Source organism: Saccopteryx leptura, chromosome 4 (genome assembly GCF_036850995.1).
Source record: "Saccopteryx leptura isolate mSacLep1 chromosome 4, mSacLep1_pri_phased_curated, whole genome shotgun sequence".
NCBI classification, from domain to species: domain Eukaryota; kingdom Metazoa; phylum Chordata; class Mammalia; order Chiroptera; family Emballonuridae; genus Saccopteryx; species Saccopteryx leptura.
Genome location: NC_089506.1, coordinates 193,242,015 through 193,254,924, shown reverse-complemented (window position 1 = coordinate 193,254,924; position 12,910 = coordinate 193,242,015). Strand labels below are relative to the sequence as shown.

General features: G+C 42.3%; 1 protein-coding gene across 8 annotated transcripts in view; it reads left to right on the top strand.

The window, feature by feature from the left end:
• LOC136403572 (general transcription factor II-I repeat domain-containing protein 2) overlaps nucleotides 1-12,910 on the top strand; it is a 61,631-nt gene that overhangs the window by 1,766 nt on the left and 46,955 nt on the right. For all 8 annotated transcript variants that reach the window (XM_066382450.1, XM_066382449.1, XM_066382447.1 and 5 more), the window contains exon 2: nucleotides 11,465-11,568. In XM_066382450.1, the coding sequence (XP_066238547.1) occupies nucleotides 11,470-11,568 (99 nt within the window). In that variant the 5' untranslated portion in view covers nucleotides 11,465-11,469. The remainder of the gene's footprint in view (nucleotides 1-11,464; nucleotides 11,569-12,910) is intronic.

Here is a 12,910-nt window from a genome sequence, read left to right as displayed (position 1 = left end):
AAGAAAAGCAAACAAGTCAAAGAAAGTTGTTTGATTATGCAAATGAGATGCAAAACCAACTTTTATTTCATTGGTGAAAATGCACTATACAAAAGGCTGAAAGTATTGGAGTATCTACATATTCCCTGATTCCCTAATTTTTGTGAGCAATGTATGATTGGGTATTGCTCGGAGCTGTAACTGAAGAATTAAGTAGCCTTTTATCCCTCTTTTCTTCCACTTTGAGAGGAAGGCTTGATCAGTGTGCTTGGCTGCCTCGCCTTTAGTGGATACAGTGCTTGGTGCCAGCTGCAGCAGGTGTTAATCTGCAGTAGCGATTTGGAGTAAGTCGCCTTTTCTTTATTTTCTTTATTTTCCTTCTTTTTTTTTAGAGAGAGAGAGAGGGAGAGAGATGAGAAGCAGCAACCCCTAGTTGCAGCACTTGAGTTATTTGTTCATTAATTGCTTCTACTGCTTGCCTGTTGTTTAGCCATTGAAGTTTGCTGCCCAGAGCTCCCCATCTTTGCTCACACCTTCAGCCGGGACCATTTCTTCAGCCCTTTCAGGCTGCAGATCAGGCTCAAGTGCCTTCATTCTCTCATCCCTCCTGTTGTTGACTTTGTGTTCCCACACGCCCTGGATCATTTAAGGGTGTCTGGCTTTCTTTTTTATTATTTTTATTCAGTGAGAGGAGGGAAGGTAGAGACAGACTCCCACATGTTTCCCAACCGGGATCCACATGACAAGCCCACTAGGGGGGATGCTTTGTCCATCTGGGACATTGCTCTGTTGCTTAGCAACCAAGCTCTGCTTAGCGGTCTAAAGCAGAGGCCATAGAGCCATTCTTAGTGCCTAAGGCAGAGGCCATGGAGCCATTCTTAGCACCTAAGGTGGAGGACATGGAGCCATCCTCAGCACCTGGGACCAACTCGCTCCAATTGAGCCATGGCTGCAGGAGAGGAAGAGTGAGAGAGAGAAGGGAGAGAGAGAGGGGTGGAGAAGCAGATGGGTGTTTCTCCTGTGTGCCCTGACTGGTACTTGAACCTGGGACGTCCACACACTGGGCTGATGCTCTACCACGAAGCCAACCAGCCAGGGCCAAGGGTGTCTGGCTTTCATTTTGCCTTTATCACCTGCCATTATACCATGTCTGTGCAGGTCTGCCTCACTCGGGAGCGCAGGAAGTGTATTTTATTCACCTTTGTTTCCTTTCTGCCAGCAGGAATTTTCACATAGCTAATGGTCAAAACATTTTTGGTTGCTGGTTTTTAAATTTTCATTAATTTATTTGGCTAAGGTAAAGTTCTTGACTATTAGTTAATCATTTAAATTTTATTGGAAATACATGTTATTTCTATTTCTCTTCCATGCTCCTTGATCATTCCAGAATAGAATACTTTATTGTTTTGAAATTTATTATTTTTTTAAGCAAGAGAAAGAGAGACAGAGACAGACAGAAAAGGAGAGAGATGAGAAGCATCAACTCATAGTTACAGCACCTTAGTTGTTCATTGACTGCCATAATGTAAAGAGGGAGAGAGAGAAAGAGAGAGAGAGAGAGAGAGAGAGAGAGAGAGAGAGAGAAAAGGAGGGGGAGGAGCAGGAAGCATCAACTCCCATATGCCTTGACTAGGCAAGCCAGTAGTTTCAAACTGGCAACCTCAGCGTTCCAGGTCAATGCTTTATTCACTGTACCACCACAAGTCAAGCTACTGTTATTCTTTTAAAAAAACATTTTCCTATCTAACCTGTGGAGGTGCGGTGGATAGAGCATTGACCTGGAACACTGAGGTCTCTGGTTCAAAACCTGGGGCTTGCCTGGTCAAGGCACATTCAAGCAAGCAATGCACACCTAACGTGAAGCAACTATCAGTTGATACTTCTCGCTCCACTTCCTCTCTGTAAAATCAATAAGTAAAATCTTTTAAAAAAATGTCCAGTTTTGCCTGACCTGTAGTGACGTAGTGGATAAAGCATCAACTTGGAACACTAAGGTTGCTGCTTTGAAACCCTGCGGTTGCCTGGTCAAGGCACATATGGGAGTTAATCCTTCCTGCTTCTCTCCCCCCTCTGTCTTTCTCTCCCCCCTCTAAAATGAATAAATAAAATCTTTTATAGCCTGACCAGGCGGTGGTGCAGTGGATTGAGCGTCTGACTGGGATGCCGAGGACCCAGGTTCGAGACCCCGAGGTCGCCAGCTTGAGCGTGGGCTCATCTGGTTTGAGCAAAAAGCTCACCAGCTTGGACCCAAGGTCGCTGGCTGGAGCAAGGGGTTACTCAGTCTGCTGAAGGCCCGCAGTCAAGGCACATATGAGAAAGCAATCAATGAACAACTAAGGTGTCGCAATGCGCAATGAAAAACTAATGATTGATGCTTCTCATCTCTCCATTCCTGTCTGTCCCTATTTATCCCTCTTTCTGACTCTCTCTCTGGAAAAAAAAAACTTTTATAAAAAACATTTCAGTTTTATTAGATATAATGACATATAATATATTCGTTTTAGGTATACATCGTAGTGATTTGATGTATGTATACTATATTGAGAAATGAGTACCACAATAAGTTTAGTCAACATCCATTGCCTCACACATCACAATTTTTTGTTCTTGTTATGAGAACTCTTAAGATCTACTCTCTTGCCTGACCAGGAGGTGGCACAGTGGATGGCACTGTGGATAGAGTGTCAGACTGAGATGCGGAGTACCTAGGTTCGAAACCCCGAGGTTGCTGGCTTGAGCATGGGCTCACCAGCTTGAGCGCAGGGTCGCTGGCTTTAGCTTGGGATCAGAGACATGACCCCATGATCACTGGCTTGAGCCTAAAGGTCGCTGGCTTGAAGCCCAAGGTCGCTGGCTTGAGCCCAAGGTCACTGGCTTGAGGAAAGGATTGCTCACTCTGCTGCAACCCCCCCAGTCAAGGCACATTTGAGAGAGCAATCAATGAACAACTAAGGAGACTAAGGAGCTGCAATGAAGAATTGATGCTTCTCATTTCTCTCCTTCCTGTCTGTCTGTCCCTATCTGTCCCCCTCTCTGTCTCTCTCTCTGTCTCTGTCACACACAAAAAAGACCTACTCTCTCAGCAACTTTCAGATAGACATTACAGTATTCTTAACTATAGCCACAATGCTGTACATTACATCCCCAAGACTTACTTATTTTCAACTGGAAGTTTGTACCGTTTGACCATCAGTACATTTCTGTTGAATGCTGAATAGTTACACTTGAGTTTGTAATTGCCAATTACTGTAGGTCTGAGCTGAGCTGTGGAGAAAGTGAAGCCTCTGGAACTTGTTGATTAAAATCAAAGTTACAGAGACCTGAAAAATTAACCTTTGGAAAGGAAAATTAGAAACACTGTAAAAAAAAATAAACCAGGCCTCCATTTCAAGATTTCAAAGGTTTGAAACGAAATGGATGATATTCCAAGGGATGGAAATTGTAAGTGATGGAAATGCATTCTAGATCAGGGACAGGCAAACTCTTTCTGTAAAGGGCCAGATAAATATTTTCAGCTTTGGTGACACGTGGCCTCTGTCTCATGCATGCAACCCTGCCTTTGCAGGAAAGTAGCCAGTGACAAATGTAAACAGTGACAGTTACTGTGTTCCAGTAAAGCTTTATTTACAAAAATAGGTGGCAGTCTGGATTTGACCCACAGACTCCAGATTGTTGACCGCTCTTCTAGGTGTTTGCTTTTCATTAGTTACTTATTTTTTTGAAAAGGTGAAAAAAATCCTTAAGGATTGCTGAAAAAACTATGAGATTTGAGAGTTTTTTAGTTTACATGCCCAGTTTTAAAAGAGCAAAAAATTAAGTACTATATAAAATCTGTCATCTAAATGAATGTTGCTGATGCTTTGGATTTGAATAGAAAAGAAGTTAATTACCATATAGACTTCAGGAGGTTTTACTCTGTGATACAAGCTCTCATTGTCAAGGATTTTTAGCTTTATTAGAATGCAATGATTTTTTTCCTCAGGGAAATGTTCTTAGGGTGGTAAACCCCATGTTAGCTTATAACCATGTATCATTATTTTTGATGTTGTATTAATACATGGTGTGTTCTAAATCATAAATTATAAAAGACAAGGTTCCTGCCTTCATTTATTAAATAAAGGATGCAAACAAAGCAATAATTATCAAACATTCATTTTTTATTATTGCTGGTAGCCCAGTTGATACCAACTGATAATATCATTTTGAGTTCCACCCAGTTTCATCCAGCCTATTATTTTATTCTCTTGGAAACCAGAGATTTGACATCACAATCTTCTTAGGGATTACTGTGGTATAATTAACAGAAACAATATCTTTATGACTGGTACTAACAGATGTCAATCAAGCAATTTTGTGTTTTAGAGGAAGGCTTTGTTGAAACTCTAAGGAAAGAATTGTGTGAAATAAGAGACAATAGAATCACGCCATAGTTGAGCTGCAAAAATGAAATGAGAAAAATAGTTATTTAAATATTGCAGGCACTTTCTGCCACTCCAGTATAGGAACATCTAACTTAGCAGCAAGCATGATCTGGGAGCCTGGAATATACCCCTCCTTTAAGTGGCCTCAGTTTTTGGACCTCTCAGCATGAGCATCTCACAACACCACATGTGAATCTAGTATTTAAGCATGCATATATATATATATATGTATATATATTATATATTATATACATATACATATTATATATACATACATATTCTATATATATATATATATTTTTGTATTTTTCTGAAGTGAGAAGCAGGGAGGCAGAGAGACAGACTCCTGCATGTGCCCAGCCAGGATCTACCTGGCAAACCCACTAGGGGTCAATGCTCTGCCCATCTCGGGCATTGCTCCGTTGCAACCGGAGCTGTTCTAGCACCTGAGGCAGAGGCCATGAAGCTACCCTCGGTGACCAGGCCAACTTTGCTCCAATAGAGCCTTGGCTGCAGGAGGGGAAGAGAGAGACAGAGAGGAAGGAGAAGGGGAAGGGTGGAGATGTGGATGGGCGCTTCTCCTGTGTGCTCTGGCCGGGAATCAAACCCAGGACTTCCACACACTGGGCCAACGCTCTACCACTGAGACAACTGGCCAGGGCCAAGCATGCATATACATCATGGTCCCGAAACAACTTCATTGGATGATTAATGGAAGAAACAATATGTGTCAGTACTGCTTGAAAACTGGCTTGCGGGACTTAGTGAGAAGTCACAGTTACAGGCTTGGTCACATTGAATCCAGTGTTCATGCCATCAATGCAAGAGTCATCAAACTGGCATCATGTGTCCCAGCAACTGCTTGGTGATTAGCCAAGTATGTGATGGAGAGGCTGAAAAGTATTCAGGTTATGGCTGGAAGAAATGAACTCTAAAGATATATCACTCATTGGCAAAATTCTAAGAGAAAAGAGAAACACCCCACTAAAGATAGTGAGCTGTTGATAGACAATTAGAGCCAGCAAGGGTAGCTGGCAAATTTTAGAACTATTTATCTGAAAAAAAATGTGCAATGTTGTTAAAGTTGCTTATGCTAATAAAAAGCCAGGAAAACTTCTTCATAAACAATTAAAGAAATCAAAGAAGAAAATTGTTCTCTCTTTGACAGCTATTACTGCTCCCTTGGATAATTTGGACAATGCTTGAATTTGTCTTTCGGCATATCTATTTCTATTATAAATGGCCCTCTGCTGTATGAGACCTTGTCTTTTTTTTTTAAACAGTGTTTGAAGTAGTTTATGTGAAAGATAATGGTCAAGAATATCAGTTTAATAGTTATAATTTTAAATAGCAATAATGTTTAAAGAGTATTGGTTGCAATTAAATGAGAGGTAGGGAGGCAGGGAGACAGACTTCCTCATGTGTCCCAATTGGCATCCACCCAGCAAGCCCCCTACCAAGTGATGCTTTGCCCATCTGGGGCTGCTACTCCGTTGCTCAGCAACTGAACTATTTTAGCACCTGAGGCAAAGCCATGGAGCCATCCTCAGTGCCTGGGGCCAACTTGCTTGAACCACTTGAGCCATGGCTGCAGGAGGAGAAGAGAAAGAAAGAGAGAGAAGGGGGAAGGGTGAAAAAGCAGATGGCCACTTCTCCTATGTGCCCTGACTGGGAATCAAATCTGGGACTTCTACATGCCAGGCCGATGCTCTACCGCTGAGCCAACCAGCCAGGGCCCATTAATTCTTTCTAAAAACAAATATTTGCTTTATTTTAGATAAAATTGAGCACATGTTCAATATATTTAAATTTTATTTTTAAATCTTTGTGAGATGTTTATAACTTCCATGGAAATATAATTGTAATATACTGCTCACAAAAATTAGGGGATATTTCAAAATGAATATGAAGCAATAAAATACCCCTTAATTTTTGTTCAAGAAGGCCCTGGCCGAGTAGCTCAGCTGGTTAGAGTTGATTAGACATGCCACAGTTGTGGGTTTGATTCCCCAGTCAGGGCACATATAGGAATCACCCAATGAATGCATAAATAAGTATAATAAATCAATATTTTCTCTCTCTCTCTAAAAATTAGTGAAAAAAATACAAACAAGAAATTAGAATGAAAACTCTAGCTTTGCCAATAGACATATTCTGCATAAAAAGTTTTTAAAGATTTTATTCATTTTAGAGAGGAGAGAGAGAGAGAGAGAGAGAAGGGGAAGGAACAGGAAGCATCAACTCCCATATGTGCCTTGACCAGGCAAGCCCAGGGTTTCAAACTGGTGACCTCAGTGTGCCAGGTCAACACTTTATCCACTGCGCCACCACAGGTCAGGTCTGCATAAAATTTTTTTAAAAATCATTTCAGGTGTGCCTTTTATGTGATTATTTAATCTGAATTCTTGTTGAAACATACTAGATACTTAATTTCCCAAAAGAAATTGCATAGTATTGTCCATATAATTTTTAAAAACAGAAATGACCATCTGACATATAGTTAGGTCAGTTTTTAAAAATAATTTTTAAAATTCCTGATCAGTTGTTGCACAGTGGATAGAGCATCGACCTGGATGCTGAGGTCCCAGGTTCCAAACCCCTAAGTTGCTGGCTTGAGCACAGGCTCACCAGTTTGAGAGCATGACCGCCAGCTTGAGTGTGAGATCATCAAAATGATCTGATAGTGGCTGGCTTGAGCCCAAAGGTCGCTCGCTTGAGGCTCAAGATTGTTGACTTGAGTCCAAGGTCTCTGGCTTGAGCAAGGGGTCATTGGCTTGGCTGGAGCCCCCCATGAAAGCACGTATGAGAAAGCAATCAATGAAGGAGTCACAACTACAAGTTGATGCTTCTCATTTCTCTCCCTTCCTGTCTTTCTGTCTGTCTCTCTCAAAATAATAATAATAATTGTTGAAAATTTGAAATAATCTTCAACTATAAAAAAATTGGTACAAAGAAATCTTTTTTCCTGGGCTACTTGAGAGAATTTATCAAATGAGACCACATCACCTCCCAAATACTTTATAGTGTGTATTTACTATAAACAGGAATATTCTTTTACATAATAGCAATATTACAATAAAAATAAAATTAAACTTAATACATTACAACCCTAAAATCTCATTAAGTTTTACCAGTTGTCCCAGTAATGTTCTTTATAGCAAAAGGGAAAACATTTGCAAATCACATATAAGGGTCTTGTATCCAAACTATATAAAGAATTCTATAAATTCAATAATAAAAATAAACAAGCAGTCTAGTTTTTTTGTTTTTTTTTTTCTGAAGCTGGAAACGGGGAGAGACAGTCAGACAGACTCCCACATGCACCCGACTGGGATCCACCCGGCATGCCCACCAGGGGCGACGCTCTGCCCACCAGGGGCGACGCTCTGCCCCTCCGGGGCGTCGCTCTGCCGCGACCAGAGCCACTCTAGCGCCTGGGGCAGAGGCCAAGGAGCCATCCCCAGCGCCCGGGCCATCTTTGCTCCAATGGAGCCTTGGCTGCGGGAGGGGAAGAGAGAGACAGAGAGGAAGGAGGGGGGGGTGGAGAAGCAAATGGGCGCTTCTCCTATGTGCCCTGGCCGGGAATCGAACCCGGGTTCCCCGCACACCAGGCCGACGCTCTACTGCTGAGCTAACTGGCCAGGGCCAAGCAGTCTAGTTTTTAAATGGACAAAATATTTGAACAGGTGTTCACCAAAGATGATATACAGATGGCAGATAAGCACATGGAAAGATGCCCAGCAGCATTAGTCATTATGAAAATGCAAACTTAAACCACAAAGTGATATCACTACCCACCTACCAGAATGGCTAACAATACTATGTGTTGACAAAGATGCAGAATAGCTAGCGTTCTCATGTATTAGTGATAAGAACACTAAATAATACTGGCACTTTGGAAAAAGTTTGATACTTTCTTATAAAGCTAAAAAAAATACTTCAGTTATAAACCAGCAATCCCACTTTTGGGCATTTGCACAAGAGAAATGAAAACTTAGGTTGACACAGAAGCCTATGTATGAATGGTTGTAGTGGCTTTATTTATAATCATTAAAAAAAAAAAAACCCTGCTTATAACCAAACAGTCTTTGACTGGCAAGAAGATAAACTGTGGTACATCCCTACAGCGATTACTTAGTGATAAAAAGAATAAACTACTGATACAGCGAACAGCACTGTGTGGAATTCCATTTATATGACATTCTGGAATAGGTGAAACTGCAGGGGCAGAAACCAATCAGTTATGGTCAGAGGCTGGAGTACAGGGTATGAACTGACTACAAAAGGGACCTGGAGGAGCTCTAGGGGTGATGAGACTGTCTGTCCTATGCTTTGATTTTTGTGGTGGCTACAGACTTTATATTTGTTAAAACATATAAAACTGTATGCCGAAAAGGGTGACATTACTATATATAAATTATACCTTAAGTTTAAAAAATATTTTGTGACACAAACAGATATTTTACCTTTAATGATCAAAGAAAGGAAATGTCATTTTATTGAGGGCCTAGTTTACATCAGTTGAAAGAATTTTTGTAATAAAAACTTGTGCTTTACTTCAAAGGAAAGAGTAAATGGTCATTTTGACTATTTTTCTTCTTGATAAATAAAATATATAGATGTAATGTTTGAGCTCAGAGATGAGTATCTCACTTTGACTACTTTTTGGTCTGCTTTATCGAGAGACCTCTGAGCTTGGAGATCGTTTTAAGGACACACACCATTATCCTCATGATTTTTTTTTTATTTCACACACCACCCAGATGGGAACGTTTTATAATGCCTCCTTCCAGCACTTGCGAGTGAGGGAGTGCTTTACTAACTACCTGCAAGGCAGGGTGAACTAGGACTGCCTTAGCCCAGGACATGTGGTCACTCTAATTTGGTCACCTGACTCTTCAAGGTTGTTTTTATTTTTTTATTTTTTTATTATTATTATTATTATTTTTTTACAGAGACAGAGAGAGTCAGAGAGAGGGATAGACAGGGATAGACAGACAGGAATGGAGAGAGATGAGAAGCATCAATCATTAGTTTTTCATTGCATGTTGCAACACCTTAGTTGTTCATTGATGGCTTTCTCATATGTACCTTGACCGCAGGCCTTCAGCAGACCGAGTAACCCCTTGCTGGAGCCAGCGACCTTGGGTTCAAGCTGGTGGGCTTTTGCTCAAACCAGATGAGCCCGCACCCAAGTTGGCAACCTCGGGGTCTCAAACCTGGGTCCGTAGCATCCCAGTCCAACGCTCTATCCACTGCGCCACTGCCTGGTCCGGCTCTTCAAGGTTCTTTATCTAGGTTCTGAGTGGTCTTCGGTTTGTTCATATGTTCATACACTGTGGTCCCAGTCCCTGCACCACTGTGCATCAGCTGCAAAACCCTGAGCCCCATTCTGAGTACTTGCATGGGAATAATTTTCCCTTAGCGTGTGCGTATTAAATAGGATTATCAGAAAAATACTGGCACCTTGTATGTGTTCTCTCTTCATTTCCTTTTTCTCCATCCAACCTCTCTTTGATTTCACTCAATATTTATTCATTTTTTCTTAGAGGAGAGAGAGAGAGAGAGAGAGAGAGAGAGAGAGAGAGAGAGAAGGGAGGAAGCATCAACTCCCATATGTGCCTTGACCAGGCAAGCCCAGGGTTTTGAACCAGCGACCTCAGCATTCCAGGTCGATGCTTTATCCACTGTGCCACCACAGGTCAGGCTGATTTCACTCAATTTTTAAAAATAGCTTTATTTAGATGAAATTCACATGCCACACAATTCACCCATTTAAAGTATACAATTCAATGGTTTTTAGAGTATTCAGAGTTGCACAGTTATCATCACAGTCAATTTTGGAACATTTTTCATCACCCCAAAAAGGAACCCTGTACCCTGTAGCTACCTGTCCCCTCAGCCCTGAACCACCACTGATCTTTGTCTCTATAGATTTCCGTATGCTGGACATTTCATTTGGGTGGTTCCCTTGATTTTAAATTGAGGGGGCTCAGAAATGGTCAGAGGTAAAGGTGGTTGATTTAGTGTTTCCTTCATCGAAGGGGAGCCAGGGAGCAGCCCAGGGAGGTCACGGGGCTGGTTAGTGGTCTGGGAGGCCCACAGGGGTATGACAAGTATTTATTTTGCATGCTTTAATTTAAAAAAAAGCAACTTTCTTTGGTGTTGGGGAGTTTTTCATAGAATTTTTTTATTTTTTTATTTTTCCGAAGTTGGAAACGGGGAGGCAGTCAGACAGACTCCTGCATGTGCCCGACCGGGATCCACCCGGCATGCCCACCAGGGGGCGATGCTCTGCCTATCTGGGGCGTCGCTCTGTTGCAACCAGAGCCATTCTAGCGCCTGAGGCAGAGGCCACAGAGCCATCCTCAGCGCCCGGGCCAACCTTGTTCCAATGGAGTCTTGGCTGTGGGAGGGGAAGAGAGAGAAAGAGGAAGGAAAGGGGGAGGGATGGAGAAGCAGATGGACGCTTCTCCTGTGTGCCCTGGCCAGGAATCAAACCCAGGACTCCTGCACGCCAGGCCGACGCTCTACCACTGAGCCAACTGGCCAGGGCCCATAGAAATTTTTTAATGCCAGCTTAATGTAGAGTTTGGCAAAATTTGAAGTGAGCTTTTATGCAGGAGAAGTCCTAGCAGGAAAAGAAAGGGGATTTCTCTTCCGATCTTTAGTCTACAGACCCATTAACTCCTTTTTCTATGTATGTGAACCAGAATGTGGTACCTGGTACCGCTGTGCTGAAATCTCACAAAACATCATTGGATCAGTGAGGTTCATTTCCTTCCTCTCCCTATCTAGGAAGTAGTTAACATGCTCTTCTAGTTTAATATCTGAATTTACTTTATGAGGAGGTCCTGTGTAGGGTTAGTGGAAAATACACTGTATAAAAGTTAGTAGATATTACTATACAGAGATCTTAAGTAAATCACTTAATGTCTTTAAGTATCAGTTTCTTCAATTCTAAAGGAGGTTGGAACTGGGTCATGTGGAGGATGCTTACAGCCCTAAACCTGTTTAGCTGGACACTGGATTTCTACCACTCACTTCTTACTTCTCTTGCATAGGGATCATGGCCCAAGTAGCAATGTCCACCCTGCCCATTGAAAATGAAGAATCCTCAGAGAGCAGGATGGTGGTGACGTTCCTCGTGTCTGCTCTGGAGTCCATGGTGAGATGATCTGCAGTTCTATCAAATGCCCCATGCTTGGATCACTAGAAATAACAGGACTGAGAAGGACTTCATTGTCATTTTAATATTCAGCTTTAGTTTTACATTCGGTCTGTGTAAGCATGCCCTTCTACATAGAGGATAACGGGCCTGTCAGATGCTATTTCCTTTTTTCCAGGTGAGAGGAGGGTAGATAGAGTCCCGCATGCGCCCCAACGGGGATCTACCCGGCAACCCCCATCTGGGGCCATGCTCCCAAGTGAGCTGTTTTTAGCACTTGCTGCGGAGGTTCGTGGAGCCATCCTCAGCACCCGGCCCGAACCAATCCAGCCATTGGCTGCGGGAGGGGAACAGGAGAGAAGGGGGAGAAGGAAGGGAGAGAAGCAGATGGTCACTTCTCCTGTGTGGCCTGACCTGGTATCGAGTCCAGGACTTCCACCTGCCGGACCGAAGCTCTACCACTAAGCCAACCGGCCAGGGGCAATAATTTTTTTAAATTATCTGCTTTTGTTGTTTTTCTTACATTATGGATATAATGATATAAATATAAGCTTTCCAGATCTGAAATTTTAATGAGGGCACCTGTGTTACCTTGTTTGAGAATAATTTTTGTCTAAATTCAAAGGTAAATTAATAATCTACTTATATGCATCTATTGACATCTAAATGTAAACTTTACCTTGTGTGTGAAAATTTGACGCTAAATTTACATAACCTCAAAGTATCTGATCACAGAGTATCGATTTAAATTTAAAATGGAAAACCAGTAACTTTGTAAATGTGGAGAAACCCAACAGACAGCCCTTTTTCATGTGATCACAGTGAACACCAGCAGCAATGCAACAGACCGACACCACGTGCCTGCTGGCGTGCTGCCCTGAGGAGCAGGGCTGCTTCTGTGGCGTTCCCACTGAAAGTGTATGACCTGGGTCCAACGAGGAAATACCGTGCAAACTCACGCGAAGGGATACTCGACAAAATAATGGCCTGGACTTACATAGATGTCAATGTCATGACAGAGAAACTGTGGCAGATGGAAGGAGACTGAAGAGAAGGAGCACAGAATAGAAAGTGTGAGCCCAATTGGATTCTTAACCAGAAAAATACTGTGTGTCCATAAAGTCATGGTGCACTATTGACCGGTCACAGGAAAGCAACAAAAGACAATAGAAATGTGAAATCTGCACCAAATAAAAGGAAAACCCTCCCAGTTTCTGTAGAATGATGTGGCAGATGATGACGTAACACCGTGTATACAGCGGAGCAGCCCACGGCCTTGCCAGTCGAGATGTGGACGATACAGAGGAAAGTTCAGGGTGTTCTGTGGCTCGCTACATTCGAA